At 43.9% G+C, this 25,447-nt stretch overlaps 1 protein-coding gene across 5 annotated transcripts in view; it reads left to right on the forward strand.

Annotated features, from left to right (window-relative positions):
- The window catches only part of L3MBTL3 (L3MBTL histone methyl-lysine binding protein 3), a 154,163-nt gene that overhangs the window by 109,723 nt on the left and 18,993 nt on the right, over positions 1–25,447 (forward strand). For all 5 annotated transcript variants that reach the window (XM_084622647.1, XM_084622643.1, XM_084622645.1 and 2 more), the window contains exons 17-18: positions 11,123–11,263; positions 18,443–18,607. In XM_084622647.1, coding sequence (XP_084478773.1) covers positions 11,123–11,263; positions 18,443–18,607 — 306 coding nt within the window. The remainder of the gene's footprint in view (positions 1–11,122; positions 11,264–18,442; positions 18,608–25,447) is intronic.

The raw sequence follows: 25,447 nt of genomic DNA on the forward strand, positions 1-25,447 counted from the left end.
ACTCCCACATTCGAATACTAGAGTGATTTGTAACCCAAACCAGGCAAAATTGATCATTTTGGCAAAGCAGGTCCATCTTGCTGTGCACCTAGGCAGAGTAGGCATTTCTGTGCAAGCACAGTCTGCTACTGAAGTTTTTTCCCTCAAGGGCCTCACTAGATGTCAGTGGAGACCTCAATCAGACCCTGCTTACAAGGGGTAAGAATGAGAAAGAGATATATATGAAAGTTATCACATATGTGCTCTGCTTTTATAACTAGAATTTCTGTGCTACTTAAAATGATTATAAATATTCAGAATGAATATTGAGAGAAGAACCAAAGTCCATTGCAATTTATTGTATTTTATTTTTACTGTAGTCCTTAGAAATCCTATTCATATACACAATGACCAGTTACTCCGGGGATAAGAAAACTAACCAAAGGGGTCTTGTTGATCATAAAACTGAAAGATTTGCCTCTTCATAGCAAATACATTAAGTTATTATTTCACTGATTGGTTTGCCCTGCGAACTTGATAGATTTTCTGTTTAAATGGTTCTGAGGAAAAATGTGATTTCTTGTTTATCTGGAACCAACAGGTTTGAGAATCCAGATCATCCTAAGGATTCTAAAATTCTATCACTACTTTTCTCCTGAATTAGCGAATGTATTGTAAAAATGGTAAAATTATCCACAAAATTATTCTTTTGCTCTTTCATTTCAGCAACCTCAAATTGTATTTGAACCATGCTGCTTTTATTTATGTATGTATTTATTTATTTATCTATCTGTCTATCATGATAAGGTGCAATATGTGTGCGGAGTAAATGCCTGAGAGCAGGCAGAAAGATCATTTACAATTCTAAGCAGTTTTGCAATAATGTTGATAGCTTGCTCCTTAAGAGCCAGACAAAAGCATTGGATGATTAATTGTGACAGAGTTAAAGTGTGCACTTCTTCAAAAAGTTAATGATAATAAGGACCTGTTATCTAAGATTTTGAAATGAGGGTAGAAGCTGTGGGAGCAGTACGCAAATAGGTAGCATTATGCAAATTAGCTGCATATTTATGATCGTGAAATGTGTGCTTATAGCAAGCAACAATCTTCAAATCCTGGCAGTCATGAAAAGCAATCATTTGTATTTTGTAGTTTGCTAGTGTCTTGGGTCAACTCTTGATGAATAAACATTAAAGCTAGTCTGCTCCAAAGATTCTCAGTTGTAGCACATTCATAGTTTTTCAATTAAGCAGGGTGGAAAAAGAACATTTCTCTATTTGTCATAGTTGCAGGCAATCCTTAACGATATGTGAATGTTGAGAGAGAACACTGGCTCATGTTGAGCCAGAGTTTCAATTATAGTTTTGGGAATGGCCTCCTTTCCTTATTAGTATCTTTTGTGTTCCTGGTGCTTAGTAAAGACCTAATGTTTGGCAAGTAGTAGATGATTACAGTGAACACAATTATATTTGCTGAAATACCTAGGCAGCAAAGCAATAAAACTGGACACAATTTTATTATTAGTTCTAAATCTGTAACTTAGTTGCATGAATTATAGCAGGGGTGGCCAACCTGAGCCCGAGAATGAGCCAGAATTTACCAATGTACATTGCCACAGAGCCACAGTAATATGTCAGTAGCACCCCAGCCCCTAGCGCCTCCCACCCACCAGGAGCCCCGCCAGTCAGCGCCTCCCCCTCCCTCCTGGTACCTCCCGATCAGCTGTTTCGTGGTGTGCAGGAGGTTCTGGGGGGGAGGGGAAGAAGTGAGGGCATGGCGGGGGTGGGAAAGGGTGGAGGGGGGCAGGGCCTGTGGCAGAGCCAGGGGTTGAGCAGTGAGCACCCCCCGGCACACTGGAAAGTTGGCGCCTGTAGCTCCAGCCCCGGAGTCGGTGCCTAGACAAGGAGCCGCATATTAACTTCTGAAGAGCCGCATGTGGCTCCGGAGCCACAGATTGGCCACCCCTGAATTATAGTATCTATCAATGGGAGAGATAGCAAATGCCATAGAAACAGAAATAATAAGCAGTATATGTTTTTACTCTTTCTTAATTATTCTTGAGTCTTCCAGAGTAAAGTTTTTTTTTTTTTCTTAAAATAAATTTTCTGCTTAGCCTGTGAAAGGTGCTGGATTGACAGCTCTGGAAACAGTAGTCCTGTGTCCCCAGAACAGTTGCGGTATGAACACCTGCAGTGCAAGCCTCTCTCAACACTGCCATCTCAATGTGACACAGCCCTCACTTAGTATAGCTTAGTGTACATGCCAATTCAGTCATTTAGCTGTCTGCTCAGATTGTCAGTTAGTGATGGGGACTTTTGTAAATTTGGACATTCATCCACTGAACCAGCTCTGATGATGATTTAATGTCTCTAACTAACCTGGATTGAACTCAAAGCAGTGACCTAGAGTTGAAAGGTGTAGTATGCCATTGTAAATCCCCAGAGCTACCAAGTTCCCATTGAAGAGAAAATGCTGAAAAACAAACTTAATTTACAAATAACCTTCTGATCAGGCCTGTCAAGTCAATGAAGTCAGTTGTCTTTAAGACATATAGGCACTCATATAAAAAAACATTTTATTTAATGTAGGTATAACAAGATTAATTAATTATTAATGCTTCATAGCTGGCCTGTTAAATGGAAAGCTGGAGGCAGTGAGGCTCAGGAGGGATTCACTGATTGATTTAAACTTACATAACTCATAGGTAAGTTCATACTTGTTGTCCTTTGTTAAAATTAAACTGACAAATGGAAATCATGGGAATTTTTTTTATTTTTATTCCTCTGAGTAATCCAAACATCAAGGATTACATTATGAAGTGTTCCGACAACTTTCTGTCATACCTTAATGAGGAGCTGACTTGCACCAAAAAATATGTTAAAGCAAAGTGCCTTAGGCCACCATTAACATTATAACAGTTAATGATTAATACTATATCTTTAAATTTCCAAAAAAGATTAAAATAAAAACCACAGACTTACTGTGTAAAGAAGCGAGTTCCAAGAAGAATGAGGTTTAAGGCTGTTTAAATTCAGATTTAAGAATTTTAAAAGTGTAAACACTGTTTAGTCTCAGAGTGTGCAGTTGAAAGATTCTGGTGGGAATTCTTTGTGCAAGATGTTTTGTAACACAGACACACACACACGTACACACACCTTTGCAGAATATGTTATTATTTTAGCTAAGTACAAATTAAATGTGTCCTTCGGAAAAGAAGACAAACATGTTTTCAGATTCCATTGTACATTTAATAAATCAAGCCACACAAGACCATTGCGAGCATGGGAAGCCACAGAAAGATTAAACAACTTGCCTAAGGGCACATACTGGCTCAGTGGCTGAGCTGAGAGTATACCCTACATCTACTGACTCAGAGGCATTTCAGCATATACTTAAATCCCTTTGGTATCAAGCACACACTTAATTGTTTTGGTGAATCAGAGCCTGTGCCTTTGTCTCCCCTCCTCTAACCTCCGCAAACCCGCCCCCCCCCCCCAATGCAATACCAGGGGAGAGACATTTAGGTTAAAGCTGGGAAAGCACTGTGGGGAGGGGGGACAAATGCAAAGCTCTCCAAGTCACAACAATGTAAAGGAGTCAGAATTAAAATAATCAAATTAAAATATGTTTTCCTCCACCCCTTTTACACTCATTTTTGTTCCTTTTTCCACCCTTAAACATTCATGATAACTAAATCCCCTCTCTTCCTCAACTGTCCTTTCTTCAAGCCCATCATTCGCCCATGTGAACCCTAAACCTTTAGTCTTCCAACTGACATGAAAAACACACATAAAATGCATCTCAAACAGTTGTTAAACACAGGCATGTATTTTAGTTATGCACTCGAAATTCAATTTCAGATATACCCTCCATAAAAACTTAGCATCCCACAGAGGCTACACACTAAAGGTGCATGTTATAGCAGAAAAGCCAAAATAAATTCTACTTAATAATAAGTTAGAATAGGTAGGGATATAATTGTAGCACTCAAGATTACATTTTCCTTTTTTGTTATGTGTTTGTGTTGAGAAATGTTTGATAAACAAGAGAATTAGCCATTGGAACAATTTACCAAGGGTCGTGGTGGATACTCCATCAGTGGAGATTTTTAAGTCAAGTTTGGATGCTTTTCTAAAAGATATGCCATACGAATTATTTTGAGGAAGTTCCATGGACTGTGTTATGCAGGAGATCAAACTAGATGATCACTAGGATACCTTCTGGCTATGAATCTATTTATTTCAAGCATAGTATTTGAGGCCGTTTTTCAGCCATCCATGTGAGTAAATTTCATCCTATATACATAAGCTTCTGTACAGAAAGTTTATACACTAAAGTCTCAAATATGCACAGGGACTTCACATCATAAAGACTAGCTCCCCTCAGCAAGAGATGTCAGGACTGCCTCTCGCTCCCTCTGGACATGTGGAGACATTGGGACAGCTGTCGAGTTTCTCAAGAAGGGTGCTTAGGGGAATCCAGTTGCACACATGTGGGTGTTCAGCTGTATGCCACATCAGACTATTGTAGGGTACTGCCTACTCTGAAGAATGGTAATATAAATCTAATTCAGTCTATGATCCATTCTATACGAATCAAATTTTGCTAAAGGAAATAGAAGAGGTTAATATGGTCAAGAATTTTGTCCCCAGAACTCCAGTCTAGTACAACTGTATGAGGAAAAAAAATTGGAGGTATTGTCCTGTATACAAATGTGTCGATTATCCAGCTAGAGCAAAGTTTCTCCTTCAAGTGATTGTGCACATATGCATTCCACTGTAGGTGGTGTATCTGCACCTAGTGTGCTCGAATGAGAGACTTTTGCCAACAGTACCACTAAGCATCACATCTGTCCCTGCTCTCAGATGAGGGCATGAAAGGGACATGTCTGCTGCCTCCCTCTTACTTCCTTCTCACCACCTGTTGAGAGTTGATGTTCTCCATAGCATTTACTTCAGTTAGCAAGCTTTCAGAAATTTTTGGTGTATATAGTTGTGGTTAGTATATATAGTATAGTTAATTACATTTATATTATCATTTATAGAAGTACCTGGAGGATTTATTATGGGGGGAAAAATCCCCAGTTTGCCATGTGCAGAGCTGTTATACCTGTCGCAGATAGGCACAAGAGCTGTTTGATTTGTCTTGGTGAGGGCTATGTGAGAGACAAATGCCCTATTTGTTCCTCCTTCCCCACCAGGACTGAAAAACAGGGACATTCATCTTTAAGTTCTCCTGAGGAAAGAGGTGATGAGTCCTTCGTCAGAGCTGGGCACTGACCATGCGGCAGGGACTCACTTATTCAGGAGCGGCTTTCCAGCTACTTGTGATTTAGGATGCAAGTTTGGTGACGCACATTATTCTTCGTCATCTCTGTCTGCTTCGTCCAAATGCTCCAAGCATTCTGATGCTTGCAAGAATACGAAGTCTCTGATTTCTCCCAGAAAATCTTCTGGTAAGTCCTCTGGTTCAAATGTGAGGTCTCACAAATCCAAGTACTCACTGGTCCCATGTGAGGCAGTACCTTCCTTCAGGACTGTCAAGACTAATGTCTTACCTGTTCTGGGTCCTTCTTCTTCTGCTTCTCTTCAGCCATTTCAGCCTCTATTAGCTCCACTGTCACCATTGATGCACTCAACAACACCAGTACCGTTGACGCGCCATGGATGCACGTGGCACTGTTGACATATGCAAGGGATCTCCTTTGTTTTTCCTGTCTAGATTCTCCTTCACTACAACCAATGACCGCTTCCTCAGCTCCGCTCCATCTCCCCTGTTGGGGTGCTTCGCTCCATCAGCCCCGTCAGAGCACCTGATGCTATGCCTTCCATCTCTGAGAGAGTCATCTCTTCGATCAATTATGCCCAGATCACCGGCACTAGTCATTTCATCACCATTCTGCCTACCCCAACCCTTGCTTTCTTTGGAACCAAATGTGTCTCCTATACCTAGGTCACCTAGAAATCCCATGGGAACTGCTCCTACCCTTTCTGAGGAGGCTTATATCTCTTCTTACTCTGAAAGAGATGAACGTGTTTCTCCTTAGAGCTCCTTTAGATGATTTTACAGGCCTTCTACTACTACAAGACCTAAAGGTCAAGACTGGTCCTCCTATAAATAAATCCCAGCATGGGGTCCCTTGCCATGGATGGCTCAGGCTATGCAGTATCCTCCATGGCCTTGCTGGTCTTGGGCTGCTCTGAGACACAAGACCTCCATCTCGGTCACACTCTAGAAGAGTTTCCTACTCCTCCATTGCAGTAAAGCATTACTCAGCATCCTGCTACCATCCCACTGAGCTGGACCCCATGGAGGAGGGAGAATTAGTGGAAGAATCCTTATAGCTTCACCAGATGAGGCCGTCCCTCCAGAGTTGTTCCCCTACCCTAATCCCAAGAGGATTTCAGAGTTTTTCAGGCCCTCATGAGGAGGGTAGCCACTTCTCTGCGGGCAGGTGGAACTTGTGCAAGAGAATCCCTCTCTCTCCTAGATATTTTACAGAATCCTGTCCCAGGAAGAGTTACTCTCCCTATCTATGAAGTCTTGCTGGAGCCAGTGAAAAGCCTTTGGCAGACTCTAGCCTCAATACCCCCAGTAGCCAAATGAATGGACAGACTATACCAAATCCCTCAGCAAGAATTTGACTGGCTCTTTACCCACCCAGTTTTTGATTCTTGATTCCTGATCCTGGTCACAGCCACTAATGAGTGATCCCATCAATCACACTCAAAAGCCTCTTCAAGGGATAAGGAATTCAAGAGGTTGGATTAAAATGGCTGGATTAAAACTGCCAGTCTTCAAATGAGAGCTGCAAATTATCAGGATCTTTTGTCAAAATACGATTTTATTAATTTTTGTGCAATTTCTAACTAATGACAAAACTGTCAGAAGAATACAGGGAACAGTTTTTTCGCTTTGGTTTCCAAGGGACATCTTAGACGCTGCTGATATGACCTCATGTTTTGTAGCCGCTGCAGTCTGTATGTGGCATTCGTCCTGACTGCAGGGATGTGGCTTTCCAAGGGAGCAGCAGAATACAATAGAAGACTTACCTTTTGAGGGGTCTAAACTGTTTTCTGCCAAAACAGATGACACTATGCATACACTAAAGGACTCTTGTGCAGTGCGTTATTCATTCGGAGTTTACACTCAGGTTACAAAAGGAAACAATTTAGACCAATGTTTTTCAGTGTTTGGATCACAACTCAGTACTGGGTTGCCTTGCTCTGCACCCAGGGACCCTAGCGGCTCTGGTCAGCACGGCCGACCAGGACGTTAAAAGTCCCGTCGACGGTGGGCTGCCCAGCTATGTCAAGCTAGTGCCTACCTGTTCTGACACCATGCTGTGCCCTGGAAGCGGCCAGCAGCAGGTCCGGCTTCTAGGCAGGGGGGCTACAGGGCTCCGTGCACTGCCTCCACCCTGAGCACTGGCTCTGCACTCCCAATGGCCAGAAACTGGCCAATGGGAGCTGCGGGGAGGGAGCAGTGCCTGCGGGTGAGAGCCACTTGGAGCCTCTTGTGCACCTCTGTCTAGGAGCTAGTCCTGCTGCTGGCTGCTTCTGGGGTGCAGCAGGGTCTGCCGTGCCAGGACAGGCAGGAAGCCTGCCTCTGCACCCTGGCTGTGCTGCTGACCGGAAGCTACCAGAGGTAAACCCCTGCCCCAGCCCTGAGCTCCCTTCCTGCACCCAAAACCCCTCATCCTTGGCCCCAGCCCAGAGCCCTGACCCCCTCCCACATCTCAGTCCCCTGCCCCAGCCACCCCAAACCCGGAGTCTGCACCCCAAACCCTTCATCCCCAGCCCCACCCCAGAGCCTGCACCCCCCAACCGAGAACCCGACCCCCTCCTGCCCCAGTCCAGAGCCCCTTCTCACACCCTAAACTCCTCATTCCCGGCCCCATCCCACAGCCCTCACCCCCGCATCTCAACCCTCTGCCCCATCCCTGACCCCCTCCTACACCCCAAACCCCTCATCCCCAGCTCCGTTGGATCACAGGCATCAACAATTTTATTCAACTGGTTCCCTAGAAAAAAAAGTTTGAAAACCATGGATTTAGACTGTCATCTTATTCCAGACCCTCTTTTGAACAGAGATCACAGTATGTCTCTAAAAGAAGCTCCAGGGTTCCTCAGTGTCACCAGCTGTCTTCATTGGCAGAAAGCCCTAATCACCCAACAGTTGTAGCATCCAAGCAATCATTTTGACTTCTTAATCAAGGACAGCATGTCTTCTTCCTTTCAGATCGTACCTCTCCCTTTTTTCACTGTGCTTGGGAAAGCATCACATCAAGCAAATGGGTACTCGGCACAGTGAGTCAGGGATATGTTAGCCAGTTTACCTTTCCCCCCTTCTCCCACTCCCCTTCCTCTTTCCTTTTCAGGGACCCTTCTCCAAGATTGTGTTACTTCAAGAATAATAATCTCTTCTAGAACTGGGAGCAGGGTCGGCTCCAGGCACCAGCGAACCAAGCAGGTGCCTGGGGCGGCAAATGTAAAGGGGCGGCAGGACATAGAACTCTGGGGCAGCAATCCACTGCTCCGTCATAGCGCGTTTCGCACTCGGCGGCAATTCAGTGGCAGGGACGCGACTCTTCTTCAGCTGCACTATCACTCCGCCTCCGTGTTCAGCGGCAAGTTTTTTTCTTTTGTTTTGTGTTTTGCTGCTTTGGGCAGCAAAAACCCTGGAGCTGGCCCTGACTGGGAGCAACAGAAAAAGTTTCTTACCAACACAGGGGCAAAGGCTTCTATTCCCAGTACTTCCTGGTCCCAAAGAAATCTGGTGGCCTACATCCTATTCTAGGTTTAAATAAGCAAATTATTTAATCAAAAAAATCAAGTTCAGGATGATCATTCTTGCCTCTTTCATCCCTTCCCTGGAGATTGGTATGCTGCCCTTGATCTGCAGGACTCATACTTCCACTTGGCGATACTTTCTTCAGACTGTCATCTGCCCCAGGGTCTTCACCAAGTGCAAGGCAGTAGTAGCAACCCAGGTCCATCGTTCTGATGTTAAAGTATTTCCATACCTTGATGATTAGCTAATTCATGGAGCATCAAGCAGCCAGATCCAAAACAATATCTTAATCATCAGGAAGCTGTTTTCCTGTCTAGACCTGAAACTGAATTTGGACAAATCTAAGTTACAGTCAATATAGCACATAACTTCCATAGTCCTCAACTTCAGGACTGCCACAGCTTACCTCCCAATGCAAAGGTGTCAGTCCATAGCCTTCCTTTCCCAAAGCTTCAAGTCCCACCCAATGACAACAGGGTGTGCTTGCTTTCAGCTCTTGGGTCACATGGCCTCGTGGACATAATGTTGTAAAAGGTTAAAAATCATTATTTCCTTCTCTAACTTGAATTCCTCAGGAAAACATTGGTGCAGCCTGCCAAAATCAGTGAACATCCTGAGACTGAGCTCCCATACCTGCCAAAGCAGTTGTAGCAGCAGACACTGCGCTGAACAGCTGGGAGCTGGCAAAGCAGATATAGCAGGAGAGTGGAAGAGAAAGCCGGGCTTCCCGCAGCAGCTCCTCCTCCTTGGACCTGGCACACATCCCATCCCTCCCCTTTGAGGGCATCAGATCAAGAAGGAACTTCCTTAAGCTCGGGAAGTGGGCAAGAGAGCGCCAAACTGGGCTGCCCTTATAGTGCCCTCAGATGCAGAATATGGCTCCAGTTTCCTATTCCCTCCATTCCCAGGGGCACCACATAAGGCACGAACTGCTCTAACTCCTTGTGTGAAGTGGAGAAAGATGAGCTCTGTAGGTTCTCCAGATCTTACACAAGGCTCAGCCCCCTTACATCTGGGGACACCCCTTGGAATGAGAGTCCTTCGTCTCCCAGGGTTGGAAAGAGAGAGAGAGCTGGACTGGGCTCTCCTTGACCATTCTCTGGACCCCGTACATAGTGTCAGCAGAGCATCTTCCTGTTGGGATAACAGCCTTCTCCTGCTGCCATCTAATGTAGTTTGCCAGGTAGGGCGATGCTGAGGTCTCCGGGTTCTGCTGCTGATAGAAGATGGGGAGATTGTTAGAGCTGCACATAATGAAATTGAGTTTTACCATTGCTCATTTAAAAAATAAACTAGGAAATTCCCAATATGAAAACTATGCTATTTAGGTTGCAAAGTCAAGGACTTCAAAGATCGTAAATGTCTGTTTTATGGTTATCCTGGCAATCTTAATTCAGCCCCATTGTGTGTATTATGATAATGCCTTTAATTACATGATCAAATACTACTTTTTCCACAGGATCCCTGCCTCATTCACTGCACAGGATGGGCCAGTTGTGAACAACTGTCAATCTGGCATTTCCTACCTTTCAAGTGCTTGGCTTTTTAATATAAATTACATTCTTTTAACATATTTTTGAATGCAATATAATTTTTAAAATGCTAACAGCCAATCAGAATGTGGGCCAATCACTGTTCCCAGTCAGAGTTGACTAGCGTAGTGGTAACTCTTTCTGTAAAATGTATTGCAGGACAAATAACCATGGTATCATGATTCTGTTTAATCCATACAAATAGTTTATGTAGGTTGGGGGGAGTACCGTCCAGAGGAAAGGATAACTGGGCATGATGTCTGGTGTATATTGTCAATACAATACTGTTGGACCACTCAGAAATCAGTAGGACAACCTAAATGGGAGGAGGACCAGTATCCATGGGAGTCTGGCTAGTATTCTGAGGTAGTTGTGTGGTGGGAAAAGAGCTGATTTGAAAATAAAAGCATCAAGACAGCAACACAGCGGGTTTGCTTCTTTGTGAAATAACAGGAAATATTTGCTACTTGAGGTTGGTTAGTAGCACAGTTCCAGTTTTCCCTTTTAGCTGCTGTTTTACTGAATATCCATCCGTGCTTGGTTTTCTATTGGCTTCTAGAATTTATGCCATAATACCTGTCCTGTGGTAGTAAATTGCTGTAGAAAGAAAGAGTAAGATAGGTGCAAACAGGTTAGCATGTCAAAGATCTAGTGTATTTGATGATAATTTAAAGTGAGAATATTTCTTTCCATCTTTGTTGTTCATAGTTTCAGGCTGGAATCTATAGTCAGTTCACTTAAACTAAGGAGAGTTTGTTCAGTGTCTGAGCTAATGGAAGTATTTCTTCTCTCCTCTCTTCAATTTTCTGTGTTGTCAGCTGCCCATATTCTGACGTCAACTTGAACAAAGAACGTATTTTACCAGATCGTTTAAGTGGAGAGATGCCGCTAGCCAGTCCATCTGTCCCCAAGAACAGAAGGACAGAAGTAAATGAAAGATCAGCCTCTCCTGTAATCAAGTAATTAAGATCTAAATAGTATTAACAACTTACAATAATATCATTTTATTTAAATGCTATATTACATAATTTACAGAACTTGAAGGCTCCATTGTCTCGAAAAACCTGTGCTTTTCTCTACATTGCTATTTCCAGAGAAGAAATGGCCCTGTCAGAGCTGAGCCTGCAGATGATTGAGCTGACAAAAATTGATGCTGATTTCATTTGTATGATTTAGCAAGAGTACAGACCATTAAGATGTTAATTATTATTTAAAATCAGTTGTTTAATGGTTAATTTCACTTGTGGAAATGATTCATTTTGTTTTTACATTTGTTAGAGCAGTTTAACTGATGTGTATATATGAGTGTTGATGCTTGAAAAACAGCCCTAATAAATTTGGTTTTATTGGCGGGGAAGTGGGGAATCAAATTATTGGGGGTGAGTTTTGCAATAAGCAGCAACAGGCCTGGAGTTAAGGCCCTGGGGCGATTTATTCTTCTTTGAGTGCTTGCTCGTGTCCATTCCATGTTAGGTGTGCCTGCACCGTTGCTGGAGATTTTTCCCTCAGTGGAAAATTGCTCTAGTGCCCTGTGATGCTGCGTGCTCGTGCACCAATATAAGGTGTTCGGCCAGCCCTGCACCCTCTCAATTCCTTCTTACTACCCGTGACAGTTGCTCAGACAACTTCTCTTCCTTAGGCAAGACAGTCAGTGATTTATGTTGTTCTCTATTTAGTTATCTTCAGTTTTAATTCTAGTAGTAGTGTACATAGGGTATATAGTATTAGTGCATACTAATTAGACCACCCTCTTATAGCTTAGAGGAGCATACTCTGCCCCTGGGGCCAGGAATGCCGCAGTCTCCAGGCTTCAAACCCTGCACCTCCTGCGACAAGCCCATACTGGCGAGCGACCTACACTCCAGCTGTCTGAAGTGTCTGAGGGAAGCTTCTGTACAATAGCGTTGTCAAATCTGCCATTAATTCAGCCTTGTACGAAAAAGGACGGGAGACTACACTAAGGGCTATCCTGATAAAAGCCGCACTTAGGCTGGCGTTGGAGCCAAGCTAGTCGGACTTGGTATCGAGCACCTTGGCTTCGGTGTGAAGTGCTCCTCTGGCAACACGTTTCTCGGCACCGTTTAACGTCTCTGGTACTGAGAAAGAAACACAAGAAACCTGGTCCGAGAGGGGACGTGTCCTGGAACCAGGAAAGGACAAGCAAGCAGAGTGTGACCCCTGTCAGGCCACTCCCGCTCCACTTGCAGCACCCTGTTCGCAGGTGCCATCGAGTCTGGTGCGGGACCATCCACCGACAGTGGGGGAATATTGTGGTACCAGTGGGATTAAGGTGCCGTCCACCTTGGAGGCCTTTGTGTCGTCCAAGGACCTGATGACACTCCAGGTTCTGCTGACCCTGATGGGGCAACTACCATTGCCGACGAGAGCATCGAGCAGAAGGGAACAGGTTACCGAGAGCTGCTGTCCGGCACTGGATCTTCTGGTACCGATCAGGGAAAACCGGTCCTACCGTCATCGGTGGAGACTTCTTGGACCCTCAGCAGCAGCTGGCAGAAGCAGGGGTACCGGCCCCCACTCCATGGTCTCCTCAAGATGACTCATCCTCTGAGTTGGAGGTGGAGCCCTGCACACAAACAAGAGGCCGTCACTAGTACTTAACTTACATCCCACTGGTTCTCAGCACGGGTGCCACCCCAGCACCTGGCAGGTCCAATGGCCATTTTGGAATCTGGGGGGTTTTTCCCCCAGTACCAGGACTGCCTTCCAGCTGTTCATACTCAGTGGTGTCCAAGAGAAGGACTCCCACGCCATCCAGCACCTCACTCAGACTCTGGTATCGAGCTCAGTACCAACACTCAGGATTTAGGCCTGTGTGCTGTGATCGGTACAGAAGAGGAGGAGGAAGACCCTCCACCAGTACACGTCTCTTCCTTCTCCCCAGACAAAGCTGTCTTGGGACCGAACAGCTTGGTGTCACAGGACAACTTTAGAGGTCACAGGAACTATTGAAAATTGTGGCTTCTAACCTGGGGCTAGAGGTGGAGGTTCTTAAAGAGTCCTCACATAGCCTCATTGACATTTTGGCTGCCGTGGGCCCATCAAAAGTGGCCCTACCTCTCAATTACGTCATTACAGGTCCAGTCAGGTCACTATGGCAGACCCCATCCTCTCTGCCTCCCACCTCAAAGAAAGCAGGGAAGAGGTACTACATTCCTGCCAAGGGATATGAACACCTGAATCCCCACCCTCTTCCTGGGTCCCTTGTGGTCACAGTGACCAAAGAGAGACAGACAAGGGCAGGTAGGCACAACCCCCAAGCAAAAGGACTTTAAAAAGCTAGATCTGTTCGGTGGAAAGATTTATTCTATGGGTGGCTAACAGGTTTGCATCTCCAACCAGCAGGGCTTGCTTGGGGAAGTATGATTATAACATTTGGGATTCCATGGCAAAGTTTAAGGACTCGTTGCCACAGGACTCCAAGCAAAAGTTCTCTGCTGTTATGGAGGAAGGGAAGACCATAGCCTCCTTCCAAGCAGCGCTAGCCGCAGCTGATGTGGCAGCCAGAACGATGGCTTCGGCTGAGGTAATGAGGAGGTGCTCCTGCTTCCAGTCTTCAGGGCTGCCACCTGAGCAGTCCATCCAAGATTTTTCCTTTGAGGGAACTTCCCTCTTCTCTGAGCAGACGGTCTCAAAACTCCATGGTCCAAAAGATTCCAGGCCTACCCTCAGCTCCCTGGGCCTCTACTCCCGGCACCTTCAAGGAAGCATTTCAGACCTCAACAGCCGACCCGCTTCTCAACTCTGCTGCCTTGCCAGGACCCATTTCAAAACGGAGCAGGGGTTACAAGCACAGGCAACTGCCCCCCTGCACCTCATCCTCACTACCATATTCACAGATACCCGGGAGGCCCCAAACAGAACTTTTGAAGGGGCACCCGAGGGCGTTATATCAGTTCCCTTACCAGATCTTGCCCCCTTTTTGTTTTCAGACCAACTCTCCCACTTCAGCCTGTCATGGTCCCTCATCTCGGACCACTGGGTACTGAGTACAGTGGAGGAAGGTTACACCCTTCAGTTTTCTTCCACCTCCCCCTTACACCCTTCTCCCCCATCCCTGTCCCTCTTATGAACAACTTCTAGTCCAGGAGGTTCTAGTCCTATTCCTGCAGGTAGAGGCTGTGGAGGAGGTGCCTCAGAATTTGAGAGGGAAAGGGATTTACTCCCACTGTTTCCTAATACCGAAAGCCAAAGGGGGTGGGGTTGGGGGGGAAGCTTCGACCCATCCTAGACATGCGTCGCCTCAACAGTTATCTCAAGAAACTGAGGTTCCACGTGGTCTCCCTGGTCTCTATTATTCCCTCCCTGGTTCCAGTAGACTGGTATGCCACCCTCAACTTGAAAGATGCCTATTTCCACATCTCCATCTTCCGTGGCCACAGAAGATTCCTCAAATTTATTGTAAACCAGACCTATTGCCAGTTCACCATCCTCCCCTTTGGCCTGTCGGTAGCCCCTTGGGTTTTCAAAAAATGCATGCCAGTGATGGCGACCTTCCTCAGAAGCCACAGCGTTCAAGTCTGTCCTTACCTTGATGACTGGCTGTGATCAAGGGCTGGTCCGAGGCTCAGGTGAAAGCTAGCATCAGCCTGGTCCAGCCACTTTCCGTGCCCTGGGCCTATTGATAAATGAGCAAAGTCGAATCTCATCCCCTCCAGAGGTTAGAGGTTATTGGAATGGTGCTCGATTCTACCTGGGCCAGAGCCTTCCTCCCAGAGTCTCGGTTCCAAACAATGTCGGCTTTGATATCCAAGGTCAAGGCCCACCTGGTCACAACAGTCCATTTTTGCCTCAAACTTTTGGGTCACATGGCTGCGTGCATTTATGTGGTATGACACACAAGACTACATCTCAGACCCCGTCAAGCTTGGCTGGCTTATGTGTAGTCACTGAACCATCACCACTTGGAATGGGTGCTTACAATCTCCATCCTGGTCCTTGTCTCTCTCGACTGGTGGAGAGATCTCCGTTCAGTATGTGCAGGCGTTAACTTTGTTACCCCCCAATCTTCCATATCCCTAATTTCAGATGCATCCAGTTTGGGCGGGGCTCACCTCAAGCACCTCAGGAACTGTGGTCCCAGGAAGAGCTCTCCTTGCACATAAACGTCAGCTAGCTCAGAGCTATCTGCTTAATTTGCCAAGTGTTCCTACCCCAGATCACGGGCAAAGTTGTACGAGTGCTCACGGACAACGTGGCAGCCATGTTTTACATCAACAGACAGGAAGGAGTGTGCTTGTCTACCCTGTGTCAAGAGGCCATTCGCCTGTGGGACTTCTGCATGAAACACTCCTTCCACCTCAAAGCTTCCCCTCTTCCGCGAGCCTGGAACACTCTGGCAGATCACCTCAGCAGATATTTCTCTTCTCACCATGAGTAATCTGTTCACTCAGAGGAGACCAGATCCATCTTCCAGAGGTGGGGATCTCCCCTGTAGACCTGTTCACAACCAAATGGAACAGGAAATGCCATCAGTTTTGCTCACTGCAGTCACAGCCCTGGCTCTATCTCAGATGCCTTCCTATTTCCATGGACAGAACTCCTGTTCTATGTGTTTTCTCACATTCTTCTGGTGCACAGGGTCCTTCTGAAAGACAAGCAAGACCAAGCAAGGGTCATCCTTATAGCCCTAGCATGGCCGTGACAGCACTGCTTTGACACATTGCTGGATCTGTCAGTAGCACCCCTGCTGCCACTCCTGACCCTCCCGGAATTGATCTTGCAAGATCACATGTTTATTCCATTTGAACCTCAGAACTCTCCACCTGACCACATTAAATCTCCATGGTTTGGAGCAGGCCTCTTCAGAACAAGTCCATCAGGTCTTGCTAAGTAGTAGGAAACTGTCTACTAGAGTGATTTATCTAGCCAAGAGAAAGCGTTTCTTGGTGTGGTCTTCCCAATGAGGATTCTTAACCAATTCAGTCACCTTTCCAATCCGTGCTGGAATACTTGCTCCATCTGAAAAACCAGGGCCTAGCCCTTTCATCTCTGAAAGTGCATCTGGTGGCTATCTCAGCTCTCCAGTGGACAGTAGGTTGGTCTTCTCACACAAAATGTCAATCTGCTTCCTCAAGGAATTAGAGACTTTACCCTCAAATTTGCAAACCTATCCCACCATAGGACCTAAACCTGGTCCTGGCAAAACTCACGGGCTCTCCCTTTAAGCCGCTGGCATTGTGCCGTCAGTCATATCTCTCCTGGAAGGTTGCCTTCCTGGTAGCAATTACGTTGGCCAGGAGGGTCTCAGAAATCAGGGCCCTTACTTTGAAACCCCCATATAAAGTGTTCTGTAAGGACATGGTTCAACTGCGCCCCACCCAGCATTCCTCCCAAAGGTGGTCTCGCAGTTTCATAGTAATCAGGCTATTTTCCTGCCAGTTTTCTTCCCAAAATCGCACAAGAGTTTAGAGGAGCGGCATCTCCGCACGCTGGATATTAGACACTCCCTGGCCTTCTACATTGAGAGGACCAAGCTGTTCTGTAAATCCATACTGCTCTTTGTGGCAGTAGCAGACAGGATGAAAGGCCTACTGCTTTTGGCCCAGAGAATTTCATCCTGGATCACTTCCTGAATTTGTATGTGCTATGAGCAGGCAGGTGGCCCACCTCCTGCCATCTTGACCGCTCATTCAAGAAGAGCTCGGGCTTCTTTAGCAGCATTTCTGGCCAAGGTCCCGATCCAAGACCTCTGCAGAGCAGCGACCTGGTCATCGTTAAATACCTTTTCCTCCCAGTACACCATCACCCAGCAGGCAAGAGATGATGCCAAGTTTGGTAGAGTAGTGTTGCAATCCACGTGTCCATGAACTCTGAGCCCCCTCAGGTATCCCTTGGGAGTCATGTAACGTGGAATGGACATGAGCAAGCACTCGAAGAAGAAAAAAGTTACACTAACCTTTCTGTAACTGTTGTTCTTAGAGATGTGTTGCTCAAGTCCATTCCACGACCCACCCTCCTGCCCCTTCGTCAGAGTTAGCTGGCGAAGAGGAACCGAGAGGGTGCGGGGCTGTCCAGGTCCTTATATCGGCGCCTGAGCATGGGGCACTAGAGGTCGCTAGCGCTGATCTGACAGATGTCACTGTGGCAGGGATCTCTGGTGGCGGTGCACGCACACCTAACGTGGAGTGGACATGAGCAAGGCCGCTCAAAGAACAAGCGTTTTGGAAAGGCTAATAACCATTTTTTATTAGAAGCACTGGCGAGAAAATGGTTGTGGCGGCCAGGGGCTGGTCATATGTTTGTTTTCAACAGTTTCAGGTTTTTACACCAAAATCAATTGCAAACACCTGGAGTGCGGGGGTGGGGGAGGGTGTGTGTGCAGTATTTCTAAGGGCTACCTTTGAGTGAAATGGGCTAATGGTGACTTCTTTTGCACTCCAGAATTTCACCCAGTATAATGCCCTTGAATTTTGAATATGTAGTATTTTAAATGCTGTTTTCATGGAGAAACCCCACTTTACGGTTACAAACAAAGAGGGTGTTCAGCTATTAAAGGTTCACTGTCTGGTTAAATTATCCCCAGATTGTAGTATTGTGCTAATGTATTAGAACTAGAAAGTGAAATTGACAACAAACTGACTAGTTCCATTGGTGCCTACAGTAACTTCACTTCAATGGGAGTAGTATCAGGCCCTAATCTATTTTGATTGTCCAAGACACAACGATGCATACATTTTTTTTAAAGCAAAAACTGTGGAAAGAAATTTTAAAGTTCTTTTGTATTACTGTTATACTGGTAGGCTTTTCAAAAGCACTCAGTGCTGGGCAAACTCTCCTCCCAGTGGGAGTTTTACCTGTGACAATACGGTAAATTTACACAGCATTTCAGAGCAAGTGGCAGTGAGCCTCCAAGCCCAGGTCGACAGACTTGAGCTAGGAGGACTGGTGCTAGTGCTCTAAAAATAGCTATATATCTACTGCTTTGAAGTTGTGGCTGGAGCTGAACTTTTGTCAGTTTGTAAAGTTTTGTTAGTAGCAGGGAAGGAAATTTTATTTTTCTTTAAATATATGATTTCTTGCTGTATCAATATTTCTTTAATTACAGCAATGAATCTTCAACCACATAGAAAATAAACTGACAGCTCAGATTTCAGAACTTTATCCATTTGTTTTAATAGTGACAGAAAATGTCCTAGCCCTGGTCACACTGGCTCAAAATCTTCAGCTCATAATCGATCATCTGGGAAACCTGTGTCAGAGATGACAAAGCAGGAAGATACAGAAAATAAATCTCCTTGCAAAGAACTTCTATTATGTGATGCCAAAGACAAGAAACCTTCTAGGTATGTGTCTTTCAACTACCTTTGAAATATATATTGTTTGGAGACTACGTGTGAAATGCAGCTTGTTACATACATACAGTACAGTGATTTATTAGTGAAATTCCCAGGAAGGCGTGGGGAGACGCAAGGAAGCCATGTAGTTGTCTCTAAATTAAAGACTAGAATAAATAGTGTGTCATAATGTATACAGCCAGTGAATAATGCAGACCATAGGGAAAAATGAAGAGATACGTATATTCCTGAACAGGGAAATTATTGACTGTGCAGAGGTGAGGAATTTCACTGCGTTCTCCTTAAAAATAAATCATGTTTTTAAATGAAAAGTGCTTATTTAACTCACTAAGGTTTTGTATTAATTGTTTGGGCTGAAAGGAGCAAGGTGTGTTTAAGCTAGTTTTTAAAACAATCTAAATTTTGACTAGTGTTACAGAAAAGTTGCTATTGTCAGTATATGTGAAATTAAAATGTAAACATATCAGTGACTTCAGTGGGGCTTCATGTGGGTAAAGGAACCTACTCAAGTTAAACTCATTGCAGATTTGAAGCCTTATTTTGGTGGCTATTATCCTACACTAGAATGAGCCAGCCTTGCTTAATTCTGTGCATCTTCACGTTATCTCAAACATTCAGAACACCCAAATTATAAGTGGTGATAGTAGCAAATTAGATGAGATACAGTTCTCTGCCTAGGAATGTTAGTCAAATAGAGTAGATATCTCAAAGTAATGTTTAGATTATTGAAGCTTACTGTTTAATTAAGAACCAATTCAATCCCCAGAAACTTGGACCTACTCAGTGATTTCTTTGATTAAAGAATCTGCAAATCTACTTTTTGATATAGATGTTTACGAATAAAAAAAATAACATAGCAGTAATTGAAAACTTCGAGTAGACGCAGCCATGTATTCTGTGTATTCCACTTAGGTGTGTGCACTCCCAGTGTAAATTTGTCTACCAGCTCTTGTAGAGGGGCAGCGCTCGCACCATATGGCTGTAGCCACTCCTCTGGCCTGTGGTCTTAACCTCACAACTAGTTTAGTTTTCTCTTATTGTAAATAGTTAGTAGTATCCTGAGTGTTAGATTAGCAGTAGTTATGATCATTTAGATTTTCTCGGTGATGCCCTCATGGGGATTTAAACACTGTTCTTCGTGTGGGGGAGCAATTCCCAACTGTGGTCCCAACACATGGTTGCTCACTTTGTCTCAGTGAGGCCCACGTTAAAGAGCATTGTGAGATTGCAGATGAGTCAATTTCTAGAACAAAGTGGCTTGGGACCTTTGCCTGAAGCAGCACCTGCATCGGTACTGAGGCCCTCATCAGGTTGGAGACTGTCGTGGGGTTCCACTTCACATTCTAGAGCAGGCACCTCTCTGAAGAAGCAGAGGAGCCATTCCCTGTCAACTATGCCGAGGAAAGGGTCGTTTTAAGACCAGTCGAGACCGCTCAAGGTCTTGGGGTGACTCTTCCACCTCCCCCAGGAAAACTGGACTGGCACAGAGTTAGTGCCACCACATGGGGATGGCCTGGATATGTCTATCCCTTCCTTGGTAGCAAGTATAGAGGTTAAAAGCCCTGTACCATTTACTCCGGTTTCAGCCCCTGGGCATCTCTTGAGTCCAGTACTGATGAGGGAGATGCCAGCACCAACTGTTTCCATGTCGGCAGGGTACCAGGCAGCTACAGACCTCCTCCACCTTGAGTCCTGACCTCTCCTTTGGTCCAGGACTTTGCCAGGGCTGCATCATCTGTAGTCCCGTTGACTGAACGAGCTGCTGAACATTCAGGTCTCTTGGCGCAATACCCCAGTGTTCTTTCTCCACAGGCTGTGGAAGTAGGGCCCGTACAAATCTCCTCAGCACCACTGCATTCAGCACCACAGATATTACCATGACAACTTTCACTATGGCTTTCAACAGAGGCAGCAGTATCATCCCTATCACACATTTGTCCAGCCTTTCCCTCCTCCGACGCAATGGGACTACCCCAGAAAGAGGGATAGGTCCCACAGGAGAAAGCAGTCGGGCTCTGGGTTCAGCCAGTTCTCTTCTGATCTTCCCCAAGCAGCCATTTTGACTGCTTGTTTCAAAGCACTGTTCCAGTTGTTGCTCCTCCCTCCTCATTTCCCTCCTTTGGGGCAGGCTGGCCCACTTTCTCACAATGCTTGGGACTTGATTGCCACCAACAGCTGGGTCCTAAGCACCATCATTTCAGGTTATGCCATCCAGTTCCTTTCCATCTCTCCTCCCCACCCTCCCTCCCTGTCCCTCTTCAGGGACCGTTTTCATGAGATATTGCTCCTGAAGCAGGTCTGCTGGCTTTGGGAGCAGTGGAGGAAGTTCCTCTAGAACACCGAGGTCTTGATTTGTGCTCCCAGTACTTTCTTGTACCCAAATCCAAGTCAGGGGTAAGACCCATCCTTGATCTTTGCGACCTCAACAAATATATCAGGTACATGAGATTCAAAATGGTCACTCTATGGACTGTTCTCCCTACGTTATCTCAGGACAATTGGTTTGTTGTTCTGGAACTTCAGGATGCCTACTTTTCATGTGGCAATTTTGCGGCGCCTCAGAAAGTTCCTTTGATTCATCGTGGCAGAGCACAGGGCATCTATTCAGCCTCTTTTCTGCCCCCTGGGTTTTTACCAAATGCATGGTTATTGTTAGGGTGTATGTCAGGAAGAAGGGAATTCACGTTTTCTCATATTTGGACAACTGGTTACTGATGGGTAGATCCAGAGAGGAAGTTCTTGCTCACATCAGCACCACGTTGCACTTGCTTGACTGTCTGGGTCTCCTCCTAAACACCAGGAAGTCAACTTGGCTCCCACTCAGAAAATCAGATTTATTGGGGCCCTGTTAGATTCCATGACATTGAAAGTGTTTCTGTCAACTGACCGTTTTCAGACAGTTCGCTGCCTTTGCCTCAGTTTTCTGTCTCAGCCTTCCGCAACAGTTCGGATGTGTCTGAGACTCTTCGGACACATTTCCGCTTGCACCCAGGTGGTCCAATATGCGAAGTTGCGCTTTTGCCCCCTTCAGATGCGTCTCAGGACCATTTACCATCCTGCTCTTTATGAATTGGAGCTTAAATTCATAACTTTGCTAGACACTGAAAATCATGGACTGAATAGAGACACTGGATTTATGGCTTAGTACAACAATCTGTAACCCCCTCCCAGTTGCTTTCCTCCTTATGACTTGGAAAAGTGTTAAACTGCCGCTCGCCTTGAATGGTCCCTTGAAATACGTTTTAACTACGTATACTAAATGTTCAGATCTTGTATTTAGCCGTGACACTTTGAGTTAGGCTATGTCTACGCTACGGACCTTACTATGGCACAGCTGTACTGCTGCAGCTGCACCACTGTAAGGTCTCCCGTGGAGCCACTCTATGGCAGTGGGAGACAACTCTTCTGCCGGCATAATTAAACCACCCCAGACGAGCCGTAGTATCTGTCGGTGGGAGAGCATTTCTGTCATAGCTGTCGACACTGGCACTTCTGTTGGTGAATCTTATGTCGGTCAGGGGTGTATTTTTCCATATCCCAACCAGCAAAAGTTTTAGCAACAAAAGGGCTAGTGTAGACAAAGCCTTAGTTTCCCAGACCTGAAGAAGAGGTCTGTGTAAGCTCGAGAATGTGGCTCTCTCACCAACAGAAGCTGGTCTAATAAAAGGCATTACCTCACCCACTTCTGTATCTATAATATGTTGGCACTAACACAGCTACAACACTGCATATTTAGGGTACCTCAGATAACTCTTCTGGTTCAAGAATTGACACTTTTCCAGTCTGTGAAATCAGAAAACAAAATTACTTTATGGTGAGAGTATTGTGAAAGGAAATGAAATTGTAATGGAAATAATCAGTCAACTTTGTTGCAGGTACTAGGCATATAATCTTTAAACTTCCATGCAACGTTTGGATTACTGGAGTCAATAAAAGGTTAATCCATTTCCTGAAAATAGATACTGTAGATTTTCCATAGAAAATAATAGGAAAATTGAAGTGATACTTTTATCAGTAATAGTCAAGATTTTTTATAATCCCAAATATGATTCTTCACGATCAACACTGCTGCCTAAAAGAGTACCTCTGTGAAATTTCTGTTTAAACTGAAATTGCGTTTGTGAAATACAGGACAAAGCAAAGAAAAATTACCATAGGGCCTCTTATTTTGATCAACAGTATGCCAACAGAAAATGGAAGAGAATTATATATATGGACAGCACATTCAAATTCTGTTACTGACTCTATTTTTTAATAAGTGAAAAATATATCATAACTCAAACACCTTGAAACATACAGAGTACAAAAATTAAGATAAAAGATAAGAAAAGAAAAAAATTGATCCCAGCTATTTTTAGCTAGTATAATAAAAGGTAAATTAAGTATCTGGTTATAATTCCAGGTCTTTAAAGATTTTCCTTATAAAATGTAGGCAGCAAGTACAATATTGATAATACATAAAGGTGTTATTAATTTTATAAGAAGCAATTATGGCCTAATGCAAGTCTTTCAGAAATCAGTGGCGAGACTTTGACTTCAGTGGGAGTTGGATCAAGCCCTTAATGAGCATGATACAGTAACACTAATTAATTGCAAACAAACAAAAGTTCACTCTTAACCTATTAGAAGGATACAATCATGTACAGAGGTAAAAGATAATTGCCTCAAACAGAATAGTCCCTGCCAAGATCTTCAAAAGTAGGAGTCTTAGATTTAGCCTTCTCAATTCATACATAGGTTCCTAAATCAGTGGCCTGATTTTCAAATGTGGTGAGTCCCCACTGAATGCCACAGGATTATTTTCCAGTTTAACAGAGGAAAGAGGGCCATTGTGCCCTAACTCTGAGTATACAACAGACTTTTATCAAGATACCTGTTAAAGGACTGTGTAAAGCTCAAAACAGTTTAGCACAAAGCTGAGGAGGTTTCCAAGCTCTCTGGCATCCTATTGTGTTGTTGTTGTTATATTATTTATTAAATGTTATCACAACTCTTAGTAGGAATAGATAAGGGTATAAAAATTACACTAGAAACTACTTATTTAAAATGTTAAATAGCAAACTAGACCCCAAATTCTCTCTTTTACATGTTTGGTAGGATGACTAACAGTCACTGTTTACGATCTAGCTACAGCTGATTGGACAGAATCTGTCCATGGAACATATAATTAGGGCTGTCAATCACAGTTAACTCAAGCAATTAACTCAAATCAAATTAACTCTATTAAAAAAATTAATTGTGATTCATTGCAATTTTAATCACACTGTAAACCAGTAATAGAATATCAATTTAAATTTATTATAAATATTTTTGGATGTTTTTCTACATTTTTAAATATATTGATTTCAATTACAACACAGAATACAAAGCGTATAGTGCTCACTTAATATAATTTTTATTACAAATATATGCACTGTAAAAAAGATAAACACAAGAAATAGTATTTTGCAATTCACCTCAGACAAGTACTGTAGTGCAATCTCTTTATCATGAAAGTGCAACTTACAAATGGAGATTTTTTTGTTTTTGTTACGTAACTGCACTCAAAACAATGTAAAACTTTAGCGCCTATAAGTCCACTCAGTCCTACTTCTTTTTCAGCTAATAGCTAAGACAAACAAGTTTGCTTACATTTACGGGAGATAATTCTGCCCACTTCTTATTTACAATGTCACTTGAAAGTGAGAACAGGCTTTCACATGGCACTGTTGTATTTGGAGTTGCAAGGTATTTACGTGCCAGATATACTCAACATTTGTATGCCCCTTCATGCTTCAACCACCATTCCCAAGGACATGCTTCCACGCTGATGACTGGTTCTGCTTGATAAAGATCCAAAGCAATGCAGACTGACACATGTTCATTTTCATCATCTGAATCAGATGCCACCAACAGAAAGTTGATTTTCTTTTTTGGTGGTTCAGGTTCGGTAGTTTCTGAATCAGAGTGCTGCTCTTTTAAGACTTCTGACAGCATGTTTCACGCCTCCTTGCTCTAAGATTTGGGAAGGCACTTCAGATTCTTCAACCTTGGGTCGAGTGCTGTAGCTATCTTTAGAAATCTCATATTGGTATCTTCTTTGCATTTTGTCAAAACAGCAATGAAACTGTTCTTAAATCGAACATGTGCTGGGTCATCACCCAAGATTGCCATAACATGCAATATATGGCAGAATGCGGGTAAAACCACGGAGCAGGAGACACAACATTTTCCCCAAGGAGTTCAGTCACAAATTTCATTAACACATTTTTTTTTTTTCAACAAGCATCATCATACCTTGCAACGCCAGCTACAAATGTGCCATGCGAACACCCATTCTCACTTTCAGGTGACATTGTAAATAAGAAACGGACAGAATTCTCTCTCGTAAATGTAAACGAACTTATTTGTCTTAGCGATTGGCTGAACAAGAAGTAGGACTGAGTGGTCTTATAGGCTCTAAAATTTTACATTGTTTTGTTTTTGAATGCAGTTATGTAACAAAAACAAAAAAATCTCCATTTATAAGTTGCACTTTCACAATAAAGAGATTGCACTACAGTACTTGTCTGAGGTGAACTGAAATATACTATTTATTTTGTTTAGAAATATTGCACTGTAAAAAAGATAATCAAAAATAAGAATATAAAGTGATCACTGTACACTTTGTATTCTGTGTTGTAATTGAAATCAATATATTTGAAAATGTGGAAAACATCCAAAAATATTTAAATGGTATTCGGTTATTGTTAAACAATGCAATTAAAACTGATTAATCGTGATTTTTTTAAATCTCTTGATTGTTATTAATTTTTTAATTGTTTGACAGCCCTACATATAATTTTTTAA

The sequence above is a fragment of the Lepidochelys olivacea genome (genome assembly GCF_965140295.1).
Source record: "Lepidochelys olivacea isolate rLepOli2 genome assembly, chromosome: 3".
Classification (NCBI taxonomy): Eukaryota; Metazoa; Chordata; order Testudines; family Cheloniidae; genus Lepidochelys; species Lepidochelys olivacea.